This window comes from Rissa tridactyla, chromosome 4 (assembly GCF_028500815.1).
Source record: "Rissa tridactyla isolate bRisTri1 chromosome 4, bRisTri1.patW.cur.20221130, whole genome shotgun sequence".
In the NCBI taxonomy this organism is placed as follows: domain Eukaryota; kingdom Metazoa; phylum Chordata; class Aves; order Charadriiformes; family Laridae; genus Rissa; species Rissa tridactyla.
This window is the reverse complement of record NC_071469.1, coordinates 13,541,653-13,564,190: the sequence shown is the minus strand read 5'-3', so window position 1 is coordinate 13,564,190 and position 22,538 is coordinate 13,541,653. Positions and strand designations below refer to the sequence as shown.

At 42.9% G+C, this 22,538-nt stretch overlaps 1 protein-coding gene across 2 annotated transcripts in view; it reads right to left on the bottom strand.

The window, feature by feature from the left end:
- The window catches only part of DENND2B (DENN domain containing 2B), a 179,214-nt gene that overhangs the window by 18,051 nt on the left and 138,625 nt on the right, over positions 1–22,538 (bottom strand). For both annotated transcript variants that reach the window (XM_054200675.1, XM_054200677.1), the window contains 3 exons: positions 14,548–14,625; positions 10,552–10,692; positions 7,416–7,564 (listed from right to left, as the gene is read on the bottom strand). In XM_054200675.1, coding sequence (XP_054056650.1) covers positions 7,416–7,564; positions 10,552–10,692; positions 14,548–14,625 — 368 coding nt within the window. The remainder of the gene's footprint in view (positions 1–7,415; positions 7,565–10,551; positions 10,693–14,547; positions 14,626–22,538) is intronic.

Here is a 22,538-nt window from a genome sequence, read left to right as displayed (position 1 = left end):
CCAAACAACATGGTCGTCATCTTATCCCATTCCCTTTCATGGGGAAGGGAGAGAAAATTTTGTTGCACAAATCATAAGGGGAAAAATGATGTTTTCCCACTGTAGGCCGTTGGCCAAAGCCTGAAGTGACATGAATAAATACCACTTGAAAGGAGGGCAAGAGAAAAGGAGGAAAAGGAAAATCATAAAAGTTCTACCCTTCTTGTGATATGGCATATTAAAAATGCCATCGACGTTTACTGCATATTAAAAATGTCATTATTAGATTGCTTTTCTCTGCGACCGCAGAATCTTAAAACAAGCCAGAGATTTAAAAAGTTCATTTTGTTTTTCAGGCTGTCTCTTCTGCCTGACACACATTTTCCGACTGTCCACATACAGCTCCTCTGTTGGCATCAGTCATCACACAATCTGCGTGCCAGAGAAATTAATCCACGTGGTACAAAATGTAAATATCTCTTGGGAGGGGGGAATAAAGCGCAAAATTTCTCTCAAAAATCTTGAGAGACAGTTCTGCTAGTTACCTTAAACTACCAATTTCACATTACATTGAACACCTTACGTTACAGAAGGTTTCTACTTGGTGATGCTTCGTAGTGCAAGCAGACTGAGATAAACCAAAGTCTCGCAAAAGGAAAGCAATTGCAGGGTACGTAACAGAGACTCAGACAGACTCTAGAGGATGCTGCTTTTATAAAAGATGAAGCGAGCTGCAAGCTGTTGTCCTTCAGGTAAAGCAGAGGTGGCCCACGGGTTCTAAATCAGTCCTCAGTGGGGGCTGATCTGGCTCTCACTGGATGAAATGGAAACACTCTGGTTACTTACATGAGAAATGGATGTTTTTGCCATAGAATAAATTCTGTCTACTAGGCATGATTACATATCGGATAATTATACAAGGGCTTATTCCTTCCACTGCAGAAATTAGTGGAAGAAATTCTCTAGCTTATGTTCAGCATGTCAGACCAGACAAGCACAATAATCCTGGCAGCATTAAGAAAGCAATTCAAGATTTTTTGGATTAAAAAATACCAGAAGAAATGTCAGCCATACGTACTTCTGCTGGGTTTAAACAGAAGATCTGAGAGCTCTTACACATTCCCCAGGTACAGTAGCGTGCCTCTCTTAAACATCTCCTTCTGCAACGCACAGCTGGTAACTAAAGAAGTTTTCCCTAAGACAGAGAACTGTATATACATATATAGAGCTCACTACAGGGCTGTGCCAGATGTGACCAAGAGAAAACATTGTGTCTCCTGTAGACTGTGCTCAGAAATAGTACAGACCAGTTAGAGAGGACCAACAGTAAATTCTCCCTCACAAGCTGTTTTCTGGCTTGCGTTTGTCATTGAATTTCTCTCAACTTTTATTTGTGGAGGTTTTTGTGACAGGGGAAAGTAAAAGAAATGTTTATTAGTGGCCAAAGCTCACTGTCTGTTTACTGAGCACCTTCCTCCCTTTGTCCTAACAAACACACGCGTTTTTAGCTTTTAACCTGCAGGTTGGGAGATTTTACAAGTGTTACGATATGACAGACTGCTGGAAAGGAGCATTCCCAGGCAGCAGGTGAGCCTGATCAGGCCTATCGTTGCCATAATTAGTTTGTAAGAATTACATCCTACTTTTGTTAATAAAAAATAAGCAATAAGGAAATAGGGAATGAGCTTTCACCTCAGTAATCTGCCCAAAAATTTATCTACTCTTGCTTTTCCACGTGACCTTGCTACAGCGCTGAGGAACAATAGTTTACTCTTACTACTAAAACATCGCCACTTGTCTCCTCTTTAAATTTGCATATTTTAACTTGAGCTACAAGATCATGCTATTATTTTGTCTGCTAGATTAGAGGATCCCTGATACTGTTTTCTAGGTAGGCACTGCGAGACAGGGACCAGGCTGCCCTCAACTGCCAACTGTGCTGCTCTCTAGCATGGGCTCACGACTCCCGGAACAACAGACTCAAATACGAGGACAGGCCTCAGTGATCCCCAAACATCCCAGGCGTAACATGTAACACGGACATCCCTAAACTGTCTCTGTCCATGAGATTAGGGAAATGCCATTGTTTGTTCTGAAAGCCTTTGCCCTCCAATACAAGTACACTCTGCTCCTCTTTTGCTCCACAAAGTTAACAGAGACATGCCTGCGGGATGACTTCCCTCGGTATTTACATATTTATGCTTCTGTCCTGTATTAGTCAGTGTTTCTGTCTGGAGCCCATCACCTTTGGTCAGGTCTGGGATCCGCCTGGACTTTCTACAGTTCTGCTAGACGACAGATTCCTCCCGGCAGCTCAAAATACTTTGGGGAGGTGTAGGGAGGTTTTTGTCCCTAACAGGATAAAAGTTTATTATCCTTAACAGGATAAAGTCTTCCCACCTCATAGGTGCTTAGCTTCTGCTTGCAACAGCACCTCTTGACTTCATGGGGTGAGCGCTGCAGAGGAGAGTTTCAGGGGGGCTGCAGAACACCAGGGGACAGACTGCTGGTCCGTGTTGGGCCAGGGAACGTGTGCCGGCAGAGGGACAGAGAAACACAGAGGGAAAAAACTCTCCTTGGGAAGACAAAGTCTCCTGTGGCCATCCCTAAGGGAGGAAGACACTGAGGTGCAGGAGCTTCAGCCACACTGAAGTTTGCTGTCATCAACATTGCCTCAGCCTCATTCCCTCAGATCTCCCTTGCACACAGGTAAAAACTTGTGGATTTATTCACAAATTCACAATATCTCATGAGATATTGTAAATTCAGCTGGCTCACACCTAAGGATGGTGCATATTAGCCACCTTTCAGTGGCACCACCACCCTGAAGTGTGCCCATCCCAGTGCTCCTGCCCACCCCAGATACGGCGCCCTGCTCTGGCCCTCTCCCAGCACAGGAGCTCCCGGTGTGACCTGGCCAAGGGGCCCATGTGGTTTGGAGAAATCCTGCAAAATGAGTAATTCCTACTGCGTCTGGGCTGGCACAGCCTCCTGGGTGAGGGAGAGCATGGTGCAGGGCAGGAGCAAATACGGGAAGCAGGAGGGGGAACTTCCTGAGCTGGCACTGCCACTTAGAGAAACGCCTGGCCCACCTTCACCTTGGCGTACATTTTCAGGTTCACCTAGGTGGTTTAGGAGCAAAAAACCCATTGCTGTCAACAGAGATTTTTTCTTTGAGGCCCATGATCCTGCTTCGCTGAGAAGTAACTGAAATATCTCATATAAAAACAAAATTCAGAACTAGGAAAAGTTATTTTACGAGAATAGGGACTCTACAGAAGCCTTTCACCACCCCTAAAACTTCAGAAAGGCCACTGAAAGGCATATTCTAGGATTTAGATCCACAGCAAAAGACAAGCCTCATCCAAACACTCCCATTGACTCCAGCTGGCGTTGGACTGGACTCACACATGAAACGGAAGCAAAATATACTCAGAGCCCTTCACAATGTAGTGGATTACGGCAAGAGTGGTTTCTATTTACAAAAAAATGGGGCTATAACAAAGTGACACTGAGATGCCCAAGGCCTGCCTTTCCCCCTCTCCAAACATTCAGGGGAAAAGGCAAAGGGATTGTTCTCACACGTATGGATACATCACCTCCTCAGCAAACATGTTCACAAATTTGTTTCCGCAGCACAAAATTAAAACAAGCAGAGAAATATTCTTCTTCCAGTGTTTGCTTTCTATTTATTTTCTGTTGCTACCTTTGTGCCTGCAGCAACGCCGATGTTCCCCAAGGCCCAGAACCCTCTGATTTTGCATCTGATGCCTAGCCTTTCAAACCCCAGAGGACTGCACTAGTGCAGCTCTCCCTTTGCAGACGGCAGTCATGGGATTGTTTTAGAGTTGGGGTGAACAGGCAGCATGTCGGGAATGTAAATAGGCGCTTCCAGCTGGGACAGGGATTGGAACTGGGATGGGACATACCATCTCAGTCGTTCTTTCAGCAGATGTTTAAGGAATTGGAGCTTTAAGTTACCTCTTTAGAAGTTGATATTATTATTATTATTATTATTCCAAGTTTCTCTATTGTTATCTTTATTTCTATGTTGTCTTCTTGACTGTTCATGGAAAGCAAAATACTGAAAGGTCACTGGCAGATTCAAATTGATTTTTTTGAAGATGAACAAATAGCCACAGGGATTTATTCACCCCAACTTATTGGAAAAAAACCCAAACCTACCTGCACATATCTAACCAAGGCAATCTCATAGTCCTGTCATTCAGAACTTTACTACTGTTTCCTCATTGGTGGTAGCATCGCTTTCTGTGTTGAAAAATAGCAACCTCTTCTGCACAAAGATCAAGGACTATTAATGTTCACATTCTGGGCACTATAAGAACCGTAAATAACAATTTATTGAATGAATCTCACTTCACTAGGCATGAGTTTCCCAAACTTGTATAACGTGTGAAATCATTTATTGCTTGGAGACCTGTTAAAACAAGCAGCCACAAAAGCCCATTGCATCTCATTGTTTGAAGCCTAAACCTCAACATCATTTATTTCTAAGCTATTTTTTTGGGTACATGCAGAAATCAAACCCTTGTAAAATCTTTTTAATTTCCTGCTCTCGTTCTTTGGGCCCACAGACTGGACCTGTAAGATATTTCACTTCTTTTTTTTTCCACATTACTGGTAAACTTCTTCAGTTTCAGCTGTGATGCTCATAAACAAAATTCACGTCAAACAAGCCAAAGGTTCCAAGACAGACAGTTATTAGCTCAAAGCCAGAGTGTTTCATTTTAGACTTCATCCCCATTTAAACCATGAAAACCTCAGTAAGTATTGAATTTAAATCCACTGTCACTTTCTCCAGGCCTTTGTCAAAGGACTCATTATTAGTTTCTATTTTACAGTACCTCCTAGGTCCCCTTGCTGAGAGGGGCCACACTATAGCAAGTAGAGCTGCGTGCACACACAGAGCAAGAAGCAGTCTCCACCCTGGAGCATTTAGGATCCCAGACAGACCAGACAAAAGATAAGAAAGAGGAGCTACGTTTGCAGCATGTGTCACACAGCAGGTCGGAGGGTTCAGAAGGAGAGTTCAGGATTCATAAGTCTTAATCCAGGGCCTTATCTACCACATCAGATTTTGTCATACCCTTTTTGAACAAAACAAAGTACATGTATATAGGAGCAACCACAAAACCCCACGAGTCTCTTGGATCCATCTGAATCCTCTCTTTTCTCAAAGTACACGCTAATGGTCCCCAACTGAATGGCTCGGTCTTACAAAAGAAACAACAGTTCACTGGAGAATAGCTTTTGCAGGAGCACGCAATATTTGGATATGTGTTTGCTGAAAGGTATCTTTATCGTTTCTGGTCCCTGTTGGTCCTGATGCCCTAATTTTGTGTGCCAAAAGGGAGAAGAGCAGTGCTTTGCCTGTAAGCAAGACTCTATTATGAAAGGTAATTGCACAGACAGGCCTGAGCTGTTAGCTTCCAGTCAGGCTTGCGATGTGTATAAAACCCTGGTTGCCGGATGGACTCCTGAGTTACTATGAGCCCTCAGCATCAGCAACACGACCATCTTCTAAGCCAAGCTGCCTTAAGCCTGTCAAAGGAGATTTAATTGTTGCTTCTTTTCTCTGAACGGTGCCCAGAAGCGTTATATGACACTGGTAAGGCCAGCTGTCCCAGAGAAACGCTCCAGGGAACAGCTGCTTTCTGTCCCAGCCCTCACAGCTGAGAACGTCTCCTGCAGCAAGCCATCCCCACAGTACTCTGCCCATGGTCAATAGATCAAGGCACAGGGTACTTTGCCAAACCAGGAAAACGTTAACTGGGAAACTCAGAAGCAGAGCAATAGTTGGCAGCAGCACAGCACAGCACCGCCCTCGTTTTCTCTGTACCATTTCTGTGATTATCCACTCAAACCATTGTGCCATTTGAAGGGACGCAGACCTGTGCTATTCTGAATTATAGTCAGGCTTGTGGGTGCCACTAATTCTGCTAAATGAACAGTAAAATAGAAACAGACAGAACGATACAATTAAGCATGCTGTAGAAAAAGAGTCAGAAGGAACATGCCAACAGAATTTCCAAAAGCCACCTGCCCCAATATTGATGGTGTGACTCACAGTCTACTAAAGTACTGCAGAAACCCCGGACTAGCTACACAATTCTCAACAGGAGTTTATGTGAAATTAAGTCATCCCAAATGGTCATTCAAACTAAGGGTTACTGACAAGGAAAGGGATGAAATAAAATGTTCCTGTTTTGCTAGACAACAAAAAAGACTGCTAAGGAAGTAACTTTATAACCTGAGAAGGGTCTGCAGCTTTAAGAAATTCTCCCCTAAAGGTTGTAAAGCTTTTACTATGCAAAGTATTTTTGCTATTATATACACTGGCGGCCACTAAGTGCAGCTATTATTTCTGGCGGTCATTCAGAGAAGGTCGGGGCTGATAAAGTGTTTAACAGAGTTTGTTTGGGTAGATACATCTGTGTTTTTAGCCACCCATACAGTCTTTTGTGTCCTTTTAAAAGATGCTGGATGTTTCTGAGTCTAATAAATTACAGTCTTCATTTTTATTTGCCATCTTTTATTATTTTTCATGCCACAGCAAAGAACATCTTCTTTACAATGTCCATACTTTTCTATGTGGTTTACACAAGCATCTAAAAAAGGGATGATTCTTTGCTGCAGGGCAAGGGTGAAGCATACACAGAGCTCCCGTTTCCTTGGTAAAAGCCATATGGAGTTGTGACCTGTCGCTCTCACTCCTTACACCTGGGGTGAGTTCATGCCTCAAAGGAGCCAAGGAGGGGAGACTGCAATCAAAGGGTAGGGAAGTAAAGGGTATGTTGAAAGGATGTAGCAAGGATCCCAAGATGGAGCTTTGGAAGCGAAATATTTTCAGGTCATGTGAGCACCAGGAAAAATATCCTAACTAGTTGGGATGGACCATAATAGCATTCTTAACACGCCCACTGAATGGGTTTGGTAGTGCAGGATTTGAAACTTAGCCCCCTTATAAACTCTCTGTACTGCATGGAGCAAAGCTGAACTCTCAGTACCCCGTTTCTCTGCCTGGCTGCATTGCATGGCCACAAGGTGAAGCACCTCGGTGACAATCTCTGCTACTGTTTATGAGTACTCTGTTCCAACACCTGAAGTGAAACATTGCTAGGACCATATTGCTTCAAAACACTGTGCAAAAAATTGCTGACTATGAAGCAGGTGACTACTGGTATTGCCATTTTACAGATGGGAAAGTAAGATAGAACAAGTGGCTTGTAGCTAGTGACCGTTAGCGAATGTGTTGCCCCACCTGATGCAAATAACTTCCATTGATGTAAAAATTATTTAAACATATAGTGAGAGGATCCTCACGTAGGACAACCATTCTGGACATTGCATAAAGCTTTTTGTATCCAGAGATAGTACTGTCCTGAACATGTAGTTCAGAACCCTTTGCCACTTACCTGAGCTTATCTGCTACAAAAATCACACGCCGCTCCAGCAGGAGAGAAGCAAAGATCCTGATGATCTGACGAACGCTGAGGCACTTGAAAAGGCATTCAAAGTCCACGTGTTCCAGGCGGGAGTCCATGGGCCGTCGCAGTTCAATGACCTGAACACATCCAACAAACATCAGTCAGCATCACTGGTCGGGGCTGACAGCAGCAGGGTGCGTGGCACCCCAGCCCGGGCCCTCCAGCACCGCTCCGTGCTTCCCTGTTGACAGGACACAAAGAATGACACCGATCCTCTTTTGTAAACTGAGGCCGGAGGCACAGCACTCCAGAGAAATGGTGTATTACACAATTCACTATCAAGTCAGTGAATTCCCAGAATACAGTTGTGTGCATTAAACCTGCTGCTGTTTCCGAGGGAAGCATAATTCTGCCTTCTAAACCCCCTGTCAGAGATGTAAAGCTTGGCTCAGTCAACAGTATGAAGCAACTAACAAACTGGAAACATTGGAGCTGGAAGCTTACAGAGTTAAAACAGCCATAAAGACAAAGTAAATTTGGTTATAATATTGGCTAGCAATTCAAATTCACATCTAGATAGGAGCCAGGGACTGAACTTAAAGGCTGGGCAAATTTTAAAACCAATTTATTTAATTTTCACTCTTCTGTGATGCATAATTCGCTAGATAACGTTTAGAACTTTTTTTTGTCATAAAAATATATACATATATATACTTAACTGGGGAGTCAGGACAAGGTCTTAGATGGTGACTTGTGACATCCCTTTAAAGTCTAATTTTCATACTTCATCCATGACCTCAGGCCCTCTCCTTCCTTTTCTCAAATGCCTTTTGCTTGATTTCTTTATTATATCTTCCTTTTACTCTGCAATTGACATGCTCAGATGTGGAACTTGAAGGTGGAGGACAGAAAAAAGAAGAGGGAAAAATAACATGAAGAAGAGAGTAACAGGGAGAAAAATATGAAGTGCAAGACAGCAAATGATGAACTACTGAGGAATTTGAGGAAACAGAAGGGAAAGGGGAAAAGCTGGCCAACTTGAAGCTGTGTTGAAATCTCTGAAGACATATTAACAGGAACACATATACGTCTCCTTCTTTCTGTATGTCCAAAAATCACCGTCACTTTATTGCTTTAGACCACTTTAATGTTTTCATGCACATGACACCACATTCCACGAGCATACTGCATTGGGTTTAAACTTGAGCAGCCCTTACAAAATTCCTCACAAACACACTGGTTTAAGGATATGATCAGCAGCAAGACCACAGGATACTGGAAACAAATCCAGTCCATACCAGTTTAGTTGTCATATTGTTTGTGATTGGTAACACGGGACTGTAAAAAGAAAGTCACTGTTAGAACAGTATTCATGTACAGATATGATTTTTTAAAGCCTGAAATACAGAAACATTATGGTGGCAGAGTATTATATACCCATCACTCAGCTGTTTCCTCGAACAGTAAGAATCAAATTGTGGCGTGATGGTGTACCACGAGTACCTCCTCGGGAACTGCTGCCTGCCTACCTCTTTCTGATAGTCAGTAAAGGTGCCCGCTTCCATTCCTTAGCATTGGGATTGCAGGCTCAAATCACGTTTCTGTGCCAAATCATGAGGAGCTGGTTTTACTGCAAAACTTCCAACGCTAGAATCTTGCTGCGGGGTAGGATGCAATGCAAGTTACGGCAGCTTTTACAAATGCCATGGATGTTTTCTGTTGCCTTGGCAAAGCTTTCTGCTTCAGTCTGCTCATCACAAAGAAATATACTGTCTACTTCCCAATTAATCATCATCTTTGTTTAGGCCAGAGGAGCCACAATGGAAGGACAAGATTCTGTTCCTAATTAAGCCAGTGCATTCCATTTAAATAACGAGTTTGTACTAGCATAACAGAGAGCAAAGCTCAGCCAGAAGAGAGTTGTTTGTTTGTTTGGAATTATCTCAGTGTTTTTCTCTGGGAGAGTTCAGAAGCTTGTGCAGAGGAGAGAGAAGTTGCAGATCCGTGGTTCCCAGATACTTTCACATCAAAAAAGCATTATCAGATCTTACCACTGTTATGCCAATCAGCCTTTTAATTTTCCTTTGCTTCTCCAGAATAAAATGCTTATGACTTAAATACACCTTGCAAGTCACTTTATATGAGGAACGCTTTACGTTTCATGCCAAGTGACATTACAGGCCCACTCCACTGAAGTCAGTGGCATTACAAGGAGAAAATATAATTCAACGTAAAAATAGTATAAACACTGTAAAACTAAACCTCATCAGTGTAAAATAACCCTAGAGGGATTTTTTTTTTTCCTGCTTTCACTAACTGGTCCAAATCCTATTCCTATCCACAGGAATGTATTTTGTCTATATGCTTGCCCACTCAGAGAGTGGAGCTACTGTATACTTACATAAGGACGTGCAGAGAGCAGAATTTGACACAGAGAAAGGCTAGCAAGCCTCAAGTTACAAAAAACTTTTTAAGCAAGGCACCAATATTGCCATTTTGCAGTAATGCCTATGTTGTATAATGCTAGGCTTCTAGCTACTTGAGTCAGGAATAAAAGGAAATGAAATCTATTATATGTGTGCACACACACACGCAACATCTTTAATATGACATGCTTTTCCAAGTATAGGCTATTTCTTTGAGGGCCAGTTAAAGAGTATTTATTGCCAAAAAGAGACATTTAAATGCTGCTGGTCACTCCTCCTACCAAGACCAGGACCAGCAGTAACGAGGTTTGCAACAACAACCGTCTGCTGAACCGTTTAAGTATAGTCAACATGGGAAACTCAGACTTGCTTGTTATCACTGTGATAAAGCCCAGCAACTGTAGCTCTGTTAACTACACCAGCCAGGCTTTTGTGTTGTTTGTGTCTTTTTCTTAAACACAACTTATTAATAAACATAAAATAACAAATATATAACAATAAATTGTCTTATGACCATCAATGGGAACTATCATTATCATATCAACACTGGCGCAGCTCCCACACTGCTCATTTTGAGGGTGAGCCACCTCACACGCCTTTTAGCATCCGTATGTCTCCTCTTGTTTTTCTTTTGCTGTTTGATATTGGAGTCGTGAGGGGGGAGGCTTTGACTTTTAATGTTTGCAGTTGCTTTTTACCTCGTTTCCAGCTCCAGGCAGAAAGGTTTTGACTTTGATTGTCTTTCCAGGTGCAGGAAAAGGAGATTCCATCAGACTCCTCATAAATGGATAAACCAAGGCAGCAGATATTCCCCTTCTCCTTTCAACCTCATCCAGGATCTGACCCATTAGTAACACAAAAGAGAGACAGAGACAGAACATGTCAGCACCACATACCCTTTTGAAGCATCTTTTGACCCACATGTGCCTAAACACATGGCAGATTGAAGTTTAATTCTCCTCTGCCTACTGTTAAAGTAATGGGATTCGATCATACTCTAAAAATGATATGTTTTCCAGTTACAAAATGGAGTCTGTTTGTGAATGCAGTTAATACAGAGGCAAGGAAGAAATAATAAATCTGGAAAGGAGAACGATGACTCAGCATGGTAAAAGGGATCTATATTGTTGGGATTTTGCCTGAACAACAGGGTGAGCTGAAGGAAAGATCAAGACAAAACCCATGACCAAAGGCCAGGTCAACATCACATCTCAGTGGTGCATCTTGAAATTTGTATTAAGGAGAAACACTTTCTTCTGCCCTGGACGTCTCTTCCCTTTCCACTGAGAGGACAGGAAAAAGCCAGACCAGCAAGAAAAGCAACCCTGCCACACTATGAGATACCAGCAGAAATCCACCAGGAAAGAGCTCCTGGAAGAGTCCCGGCTGTGGCGGCAGCAGTCACGTTGCAGCCTGTGCTGAGCTGGACCCAGCCATGAGCAGCCTCATGAAGCATGCCCAGCTGTTTACACTGGGTGCCTGCATTAAGGTCATTTTCTGTTTGACATGACACAGAGCAGGCAATCTAGTTTTGAAATGAGCAGATGGAACTTCTTACAGATAGAGAGGGCTATTATTTTCTTCTCTCTTTGGTCACATGGGCCAACATAAACTAGATCACAGTTAAGTTTTCCCACATTAGACAGACCATATAGATGATAAACGTAAAGACAACGAGAAAGCAAACTTCAAAGCAGTTAGTGGTTTGACCTGAAATGGTGATCTTTTAACCACCACTCAAGAGCAAAAGGCCATACAAGAGTTAGTGGGTCTGAGCCAGGCGTTTTCCCTTGTTTCTCTTGGAAATGCTTTTCACCGGAACAGAACATTAAAAGATACTTAAGCACAAGCTGGTGACTTACAATGATAGCTAGTGATACCAATGCCAGCAGAGGCATACGCTGGTGCATAGCTTCCCCTTCCTCCTTGCAACATCGTAAAGACCTAACTAAAGCAAAGCTGACCTTATACACATAGCTTGCATTCCAGTCCGTGGAAGTGGCAGATAACCGTAAATAAAGATACGAATTTAATTCTTGATGTAATTTGCAGCACAACAACTATTCTCACCAAACAAAACCAGCTGCCCAAATGGGAAGGAGTAATGAACCAAGGCTATGTCCCAGGTCCGTTAGTGCTCCTGCACACTGCCAGCACGCAGTTGTAATGTGCCCAACATCTATCTCCTTTTCTGCAGTCACTGTGTCGTGCTTTATGTTGCTGGAGTTGGGGACCACGTATGTGTCGTATCCCTATTGCAACAACCTTCACAACACAAATAAAAAGGAGCAATTAAACCGAATTAAAGTGGAACAGAGATCTCAGGAGAGAAAATGGTCGAAAACATCTGTTGAAACCATGATGAAATGAACTGGATGGACATAAAGATATCTGTGGTTCTCAAGTCTGTCTTAGCAGCGGGTATTACAGCAATGAGCATAAAAGGCTTTGAGGAAGATGAAAATAATGCAGGTTATCAGAAACAGAATGATAAACGTTTTAAAACATAGGACTCCTTTTGCTTTTCTGATAAATAATACCCAAGGTTTAATATCTCATGGTCTTTCATCATTCAAATTTTTCTGTGAAGACAACTGTTCCTTGTTTTGACTAATTCAGCAAAGTGCACCATCGTGATTGTTTTCCTCTCTTTCACTGGATTCATCAATTAGGACAGCCCAGGTTCCTCTTACTGGGCCAGAAAAGGAGACTGTCTCACTTTTCAAGAACTTCTGTCTCCACCCACACTACATCTGTCTTTAAAACCAACAGGGACTCTAAGGCTTAAACTCTTCCTCTTTCATTTAACAGCTGTTTCATCCAAACCCTTTCCCAATGTGGTGCTTGGACTGTGGGCTAAAGAGCTCTACTAAATCCAGACCAGGGCTGGAGTCAGCCCTGTGTGCTGCCAAACACCCTGCTCCCACTCTGGCGTTGGTATGGCCAGGAGATGACCAGCCTGTTGTAGGACAGTACTGCTGTGGACAGACTCCAGTGCGGATGGGGTCCTTTTGTGGCCCAGCCCCTTCACGAGCCCAGTAGAAAAAAGAGCACAGGTGTGTTACAGCCACATTCAGGGCCCAACATGCAATTGAGTAGGAGCCTTCCTTCATACACAGACCAAGAATCTGAGGCCCATGTGGCCAGGGCCTGCCTGCCACAATGACTGGGAACAGCCCCTGCTGAAGCCAGTGAAACTACACTCGCCCACCCACCCATCAACCTTGGGTTCACTTTGGATGGATGATCAGATGCTCTTTTTCGAGTTACAGATTGAACTGGGAAAGCAGATTATTTGCAATTTTGGTGCAATGACCTTCCTTGTCGTTTTCCTTTGAAAATTACTTCACTATCAAAATTAGATAAAAACATGAACACAAAAAGCCTCAGGACATCTCTCTATACCACAAGTTTGGTGAGCTGTGTTATCCTCCTAGAACAATGCATTCCATTTTGCTCACAGATATCTGTGTTTAGATACATATTATGTCTAAGAGACACTGTTATAAACCCTTGGTTTCAGAGCTTTATGAAAGACGTCAGAAGCAGAATTGCAATTAACTGTTGCAACCCAATTGCTTTTCTTCACACAAGATTTGCATTAAAGTTTTATCTAGAAAAGCTTAAAACCTGCTTTGAAGATAACATTCTGTATGATTATTAGATCATAGGAACAATATAAATGTCATGATTTTTATTAACTTCAATGATTTACATGTTGTTTTCAACTTTATTCCTATACAAATGAACAAGAAAAATCTACATAAGTTCTGCAAGATTTCCCATATCTGAAGTGAAATTCTCTGGCAAATTAAAACAACATTTCTATGAACACTGTATTGAAATTGGAAAAGGGAAAGGCAACCGTTTGACATTAGATATGTCATTGTTCTCTACAGATCACCAGCAAATCCTATATGATACTCTGAGGTGCTCACTGGATTTTGTAGGGTACACTCTCAGAGGACTAAGAGGCCCTAAACTGGCAGACAGAGAGATATGTCAAATGTTAATCAATCAGAAATGTTATTAATAGTTAATTTTAATAACCTTTTGTCTTACAAAAGAAGAACGCTTGTGGCTCTGGAGCTGACTGGCAGTTAACTGTTTCTACGGCTATTCAATCTCGCAGTTTAGCTGCAGTGCTGTGCTTATTGTCTTGAAACTCTTGTGTCAAGAAATGTATTACCCAGGTAAACCACATCAGCATATGACGCAACATTGGATTCAGTAATGTTGAGGCCAATTGAAAGATTATCCATATTTTCCTAGCCTCCTAGGATAAAAAACATGTCAATAGAGTTAAACATATAGAATTCACTTATCCATTTTTTTTCTTAACCTCATCATTCCACGGGGTATTGGAGTAAAAGTGGTACTGGCCCATCATTCAACCTGTGGATGCCAAGAATTACAGCTCAGCACAGAACAGCTTTAGAAAACAATGGAAAAAACTTCAGTCAGCCAGATCATACAGACACCCAGATGTTTTTTGAATCAAGTTCTGCCTCAGTCACAGAAGTAATAAAACATTCTTTGATGAACCCAATAATAGGGATGGAATATCCAAAACAGCAACTGTAAAATACAGTTATCTCCCATCAAAGGAAGAAATTCTTCTCGTCTGGTTCATAACTGCGGATGTGTCTTGGTAAACAATTAAATTAAAAAGCAATATTGAAAAAAAATCTTACCTTGGAAAATAAGTCAAAGCACCCCAGACGGCTGATGACACAATAAACTTCAGGTAGGCGTGGGCCTTTTCCACTTGGCTGATAACAGCGAAAAGGAGATTGAAATTACATATTAATTTAGAGTCATAAGCAAATACACTTCTCTCTCTGATCACACAGTTGGCCATCATGTGACATCTTTCACTATCCTTTTCTCCATCAAAATAGCTACTCTTGGAAAAGCATCATATTTCTTCCATAAGACAGGAAACAAAAAAGCATAAATAGTGCTTATCGACTTTGGAAATCACAGCGCATTGGAGCTGTATTCCAATATCGCTCCAGCTTGCAGCCACAAAAGCACATTTAACTATGACTGTAACTCACGCCTGTGCTATCATTGTCCTCTGCTCCTGCAGCAGCACGAGGAGCGGGGCCACCCCAGGGCCATGTGCTGGGAGACGGGAACTACAATGCTAAGGGAGGTGATGACGGCTTTAGTTCCCCACTCACTCCATGATGCTCAAAGAGAGACGAACTTAAAGAAAGTAAGCTCATAGACGTAAACAAGCTGCAAGATCTAAATCATTAAATTCCTCAGATTAATGCAAGAAACTCTTAAATAACTTAAACAGTGGCAAGTACGAATCAACGACGCACATCCTCCCCACCCCCCATCCTCTGTAACCATCCTCTTGAAGATATTTTCTAGAGAAGCAAATGGTTTAAATTGGCACGACTGACATGTATTCCCTCAGCATACTGGACGCTGCAACCCTGCCTATGCCACTGCAGGGAAAGGCCCATCAGCTCCATCTGTGAAAGAAGGGTACAACCACTGGCTGGATTCAGCTTATTTACTGGAAAAGAAGCAGAATTAGGCCAATGCTGAGCACTTTAGAAAAACCATTCTCAGTGCAAGGTCCTCAGAGCAGGGAGCTGATCTGCCTGTGTCCTGCACGTGTACAATGCGCACAGATGGCAGTGACATCTACGCACAGCAGTTTCTCCCTGAATTTTTAATAAGCTGCAACACAGCATTCCAGTTTTGTGTAGTTGCAACTGATTTTCACCAGATCAGCAGGCACATGCTTCCTAGGGGCTGTTATTTTAACAAGGCAGCTTGTTGACTTCAGATGCAGTCACATGTCGTCTCAAGATACAATGCAATGAAGTCCTGGCGCTGCCTCATCCGGGAGCTACATCCATCATGGATGGAACACAACAGCTGCAGGTATGCTAGCAAGCCCCAGTACGTCAGCAGCAAAAAGCTGAAAGCGGGGTCTGAGACAATAGGCAAGGCTGCCTACTTCCTTGCGTCTCGTGAAGCCAGCTGTGTTTGTACTGCGTGGAGTGAAAAGTGTCTGTAAAAGAATCACTTGGCATCACTTAGCCTGCTGCACGTTATTGATATGCATCAGTGAAAGAATCCTTTCTAATAATGACTCTGTGATAAAGGTGCTCAGTCACTATTTTCATCAGCTTCTGCCTACTTGTACATTTAGCCAAAGTGGCTGATCGTCTCCTCGGTATCCACATAGAAGGCCGGTATATTTTTATCTTTGTCTCATCATGAGACTCTGCTGATACAGTGATTAACTTCCCCACGGTGTGTTTGACATTCACATGTCACACAGATGTTAATCAAGAGAAACTGAGGGGTAGCTGTGGTTTTTAAATCTGCATATTGCAATCTAGACTTGGACAGTCAGCAGGTGCCTGCCTGTTATAATAAAGACCACAAAAAAATACCAAAGCTAAGTGAATACAGATGAGTCTATTTCTGGACCCAAACCTGCGCACTACACGTCACATCTCTGAAAAAGCAGAGCCCTTTTTTGTCCATATTAGGTATAAAACCCTTTCTAAAGGCACTGAGTGATTATATCAAGCATGTGGGATTTTGGTTAAAATCATTGTGTCAAATCTGCAGGAATGCCGAATCCATGCCAGGAGCCTTGGATAGCTCCCAACCAAGAGCTGTCTCGCTGAGTGCCAGTAAAAACATCACATTCCTGGGTCATCTATAAGACCAGAAACAATGACTGCTTAGCGCTTACTCGAAGATTCTCCTTTATGAAATATCATTGCTTTCAAACATCTTAAAGGCTAGGTGTCTCCGAGAGATGGGATTCTTCCCTCCTTGCACTCAACATCCTTTTCTATTATTTCAGAGACTTTTTCCTGCAAACAGCACAGCCTCCCAGATGCGTACAAGTCATCTGTAAGAGGCAGCAAACAAAAGACTCAGGCAGAGCCATTCTCAGGGGCACGACTTCTCAAATTTCTGACACTGGCAACTCTTCACATAACCTTCCCTCTCAGCCATTAGTTTCCACCTCAAAGACAGATCTAAAACACCTGCTCATTGTGCTTTAATTTGCTTCTTTCCCAGAAAAAACATCATATGGGACATGACGCTCCTCCCTTCAATGCCTGGACTCATCTTTCTTCACTAAGGGAGACTTGAGCATGTGTCTGGCCAACAGTACTGGTTTAAGCTCCTCTCTTCCCAGAAGAGAGTACTTCCAAGTTGCAGGCTGTGCTCTAAAAGTTAGCTACAAAGCTTTGGAGTCATGTCCTCACGTCCTCCAAGGCTCACTCTTCCACACGATGAATAGGTGTAGTTCAGGGAAGCTGTATGGTAAAGTAGCACAGCTGAGAGGCATCTGAGTGACTCTGCCTTGATGCACTGCACTCCTCCTGGAAGAAGACGGATGGAGGAGATGATGTTTTGGTTTTGGTTTGTTTTCAATTTGTTTTCATGGAGCCCAGGATATTTTCAGCCTTAGTCCAATATCACGAAGGAAACGCTAATGAGTTTTGTTGATAACAAGACAATTTCCCAAGAGGATGAACACAAACTGACAAGAACTTGGCTACAAGATGGAGGAGCAGAGATCTGCATCACAGCTGGTCTGCAAGTGGCTCAGGACATTTTTTTTATAGTGAGTTTAATCTGAAGTTTACTGACTAAAGCCCACTCCAAAACCTGCTTTGGCAGGAGAAACAGCAGGCTTTTGCTCCAGAAAATAAGCTTGCCATTTTTCTCTTTCAAATCATACCTGCCTGTCTATGTGCTTGAAATCGAGGGCAGCCTTCAGAGATCTCCTTCCAGTCTGGCATAGCACTGAGAGTCTCTCACACACTGCACGCGCCTGCTTTCAAAGCAAGGTGGGCTGTCCCTGCAGTGTGCATACTCACCAGTCATTCAGACACATAACTCAGTGGTTTGGGTTTTTTAAGATACTGGGGAGGCTGTGGGGTGTCAGGAAGGCTCCTGGTTTCACCGCCCCAGAAATAACTGGCGAATGCTAGCGCCAGCATGTTGACATCAGAGGAACCAAAGCAGTGGGGACCAAACACAACATTTTTCCTCCTGCACTTCTCCCACCTTCTCCCGTCTACCTGAAATACACTGCGTGGAGAGGAAAGGCATCAAAACCAAACCTACCAAACAGCAAGAAAGAGAAACGTGCACCATAGTCCTACCTGCCATCTCAAAGAAGCAGGAGTGCAGCACGAAACAGATTAGCGTCAGCCTGAAGACTCCAGAAAGGCTGTGTTCCTTCCTCCCCAAAATAGGACAGGACACCTCACCTGAGGTCTTCTAAATAATTCACCGGAGAGCATTATTAGGAAAACCAGAGGAAGCAGTAAGGGCTGCCCCAACGCCAGGCGAAAAAGAACCAACACAAACGCACAGCAGCAGCTGAGCTGTCTGAAGGAAACGGCCTTTGCAAAGCACACGCATTAGCTCAGCATAAACTTTTAACACCCTGGGCTCCCTTTGAGACCAGAAGTATAGATGCTTCAATTGCAATTAGCTGTAAATAAAGCAATGAACATATCACAGAGATAGTACATAAAAATATTTAACTCTAAATGACAATGCAAATGCCACAGACTGTGTAATGTCTATTCCCTTCTGCAGGAGAGTGAAAAGGACACTATTTTAATCCTACCTAGCTCTAGGACTGTTCTTTATCTTGGAACAATGAAAGATGCAGATTCAATCCAAAGCTTAAACAGAGAAATATTGTATTCCTGAATAACCTCCCAGCACATTTCTCCTGCTCAGTTATATTAGAGGCACACACAAGCTGATGGGGTGCATAGCTTTGAATGTATGACATCAAGAAAATGGAAGAGATGCCTCCCATGAACATTTTTCTGCATGTACTAGACAAGGCTTGTGAGTTTCAGAAAGAGGGAGACATACTGAAAACCCAGCAAGGCTCTTTCTTGGGAAGTCTGCTGTTTTGTTGTTGGCTTAATTTAAAGAATGAGAGATCTACAAATACAGAGACTGAAAAGTAGGTTTGCAGAAATCGGGTTATTGTGTCAGATCAGATCACCACTCTCTTAAGCCTAATGCAATCATACCCTCACGGCCACACAAGCCCCGGCCTCAGCAGCAAGCCAACATATCCAGAAACAGAGATGTTCTTTAATGGTGTCGGGAATCAGAACAATTCAAATGTTGAGAGTCTAAAACGAATACATCGGTCACAAGCCAGCTTCTGTGGCAGCTCTTGATTCCTTGTTAGGGACAATCCAAATTCAGACCATGAGAAAACTGTGGGTGTTTCAAAATCAAAAGCATGTCTTAAAGTCTTCCTGTTATATATGAAACATGAACTTTTAATGCCAGAGCACCCAATGTGCACAGGGCTGTCAAAGGTGCTTGTGAGAGGGCAGGATGGAGCGAAGGGGACAAGGGGAAGAAAAGGTTTTCCAGTGAGCTTTTTTCAGTTCCATAAACATTAGTCTGCATCCCACAAAAGTTGCTTTCACAGTGTAATGAATTCCTCTCTCCTGCCCCAGCTAACGTAGAATGAACTAGACCCACCTAACAACTGTTTTTCATGTTTTAATGTACATACTTCATGTTCAGGTATCTGCTCTTCCACTGACTCCTGGGGCTGGCTCATCTTAGCCTAGAAAAGTGTTTGAGGAGCATTTTTAATGTAAGAGGGATGAGAGAGGTAGGATACGGCGAAACAGACCCTGCAAGTTTTCATCTTATTTCTGCAAGTACAATGTTACCAGCCGAGAAATCCTGACATTGTCAGGCTTTCTGCCCTGAGAACTGTGTCTGCTCAGATGGTTGCCCTCTGTGATAGAAATGTGCGTCTTCTACTGTGCTCATGAACCAGCTGCCAGCTGTGGCAATGAACTGCAGGACATTGTTTTGAGGATGCAGTATCCTGTACTCTAGCATTGCCCCACTAGCTAGAACTAGCACCCCTCAGCATCCGCAGTAACTCCTATGGCAGTAAAGCCCAAGATGCTTGTGAATGTCCCATAAACCAGCAGCTTACATGCCATGACTGTCCCTGGGGACAGGGGCTGGCACAGCTGTGGATCCCAGCCATAAGGCCACTGACAGCCCAGGCTGCCGGGGAGCTGCACTAGATTCAAGCATCTCCCAAAGGATACAGGCCTGGTGTCTCTCTATGGCTGCCTACACCCTTTTTCTGGGCTGCAGAGACCATTCATGGCCTCCCAGTAAGGAAAGTTTTGCAGATTTTCCAGTACTGGTTGGCCTTGCAGCTGAGGCTCTGTCAAGTAGAAACCCGCTGAGAAGGTCCCTGCTTTCACCACTGTCATCCTTGTATATCCGCTGTGCTCTTACTGGGCACAAGCCTATGGGGTTGCACAGATAGAGAATAGCTAAGACTTCAGTCACACCCTTTAGAAAGCAATTTTAAACATATTAAATCAAGGCAATTAGTAAAATGAAACTATATACTAAACCAAATTAAAAATCTGTATTTTACAAGGTACACTCAGATTCATGTTATAGCAGCTTCACCCCTGTGTCTTCCTCATAGCGTGCTCCTGCTGTTCCTGTGCTCCTGCTGTTCCTGTACTCCTGCTCTCCCTTCTGCCCCTACCCAGGCTGCGGCACCTCAGCACCAGGGGCGTTGTAATGTCCACTGGAGATGGCTGGGACCAGCTGGGTGACACTGAGCCATTAGCAGGAACTGCTCAAATCATCTTTGCTGCTGACGTGCATATCGCAGAGCTACAGCCCAAGAACAGCTCTAGAAAAGAGCCTAGCAATTTGATGGATTAATTATCGTGGAACAGAAAGTTAAATTAATTTGAGTTATTAAAGAAAAATATCTTCTTCGCAGTAAAATGGCATAGTAGTGAGAGTTAATATTTCTACTAGATATTGGCCCATTTTCTTTCATATGAAGAAGAACACTTCTCACATCCAGTGAGTAGGAAAGCTGTTACGCGATTGCCTTGGAGGTATCCAGATGTAACTGGAAAACTTCATGCTATCTATGGAAGAGCAGATTGTTTGCCATGGTACAATAGGTTACATTCCATTCTAATCCTGTTCCAAAATGAAACAAAACAATATAAATACATTTAAGGGGGATACTGTACAGGATTTGTAGTACAAACAGAACATAATTGTCACTGTATCCCTTGAGGTAGTTTTGGCAGGATTTTAGCACACACCCCCCCAAAAAAAGGGTCTGGAAGAATCTGCAATCTGAAGGCAGAAAAGAAAAAGTGGAACAGTTTGTTCATATCACAACATGCCAAAGGAGAACAAGGCTGACAGAATGTAATTGTTTCATAAAGAAAGGAATCGTAACACCAACCTCTGCAGAAGACATAGACAGCCGTCCTCCCAGGATCAGGCTGGTTGGCCCATCCAGCCACGGAGCCTGCTGCCCAGCATTGCCACATGCTCTAGGTGTGAGACACCTCTCACTGCGTATTGCAAGAGCATCCCTCGCCAGGACAGCTGGGAAATATTTTCTAAGGAATTAGCCTCACAGCAGTTGGCTCGTCTTGAAGCAGAGCAGTTTATAATGATTTTAGGGTTTTCTCATGGTTCGATATTACACAGTGTGGCCCCACCTTTCTCTTATGTAGTATTTGACAAAAACTGCATGTAGTTCCTGAATGATGGTTATTGCATTTGACAGAACTTGTGGGTTGGGAATGTGACTAGTCGGAGGAGATGCTGTGCGCTCCTAGACATCAGAGCCACCCTGATTGAAGCTTTCAAAAACTGCTCAGGAAATTGGACACCCAAATAGAAAAATCTGCTTTAGAGACCAAACCTCTGGCATATAAACAGTGCCTGCAGAATTTACCTGCTCCTTGTTGCCTGTACGAACTCCGTATTTGCATATATAAAATAACAAGTATACACCTGACTGTAAATAGAAATATCACTCTGAGGTACACATCAGCGAGACTGTTCCACCCAAGCATCGACATTTGCAGGGGACAAGAAATTGTTATGCTTTGTGAGCACAGCTGAACCCTATGGAGAAGGCACTTCAGGTAACAACCCCAATTCCACCTTTTCTCCCAGCAGGACAGAAAGAGGTTGCAGGATCCAAATAACAGTAGATCTCTGCTACTTTTGCCATTTCCCCAGATAGAGAAATGCTGAGATGTTTCTCTGCAGCATCCAAAATCCTCTTTCTTGCTTTCTTTCTTTCCCCAGACTGTGCCAGTTTTGCTCTCAGAAGGCATGGCAGGATTTGCCCCAGAAAGGGACAAGCTGGTAAAATACATTGGTATCACTCCACTTTCCTCTGCTGGGTAGGCTGTACCAGTGAGAAAAGACATGTCAGATTTTGGAACCAGATGAAACATCCTGACTTAAGTGATCCCCCAGGGCAGCAAGAGATCAGCTTTATAACTGGCTTTATAATTATTAGATAGATAGATTTAGCAAGACAGTACTTATTTTTCCCTTTTTAAAATTATTTTTTGCTATTCAGTTGATTTATTTTTGCCACAGCCAATGGTAGATAAAAACAGTCTCCAACGCTGTCTCAAAACACCACTTATATAAAGTGTGTAGTATTGATTTGATTTTGTTCCCGGTATTTCCTACTATGCTAACCTATCTTCTGCACTAGCTGAAAGTCAGTGTTCTATTTTTATGTTGTCTTTAATGTAGGGTGGATTTCCCTGAGCCTTAAGTGAGTAAAAAAAGCCTACATTAATCTTTCATTGACAAACTA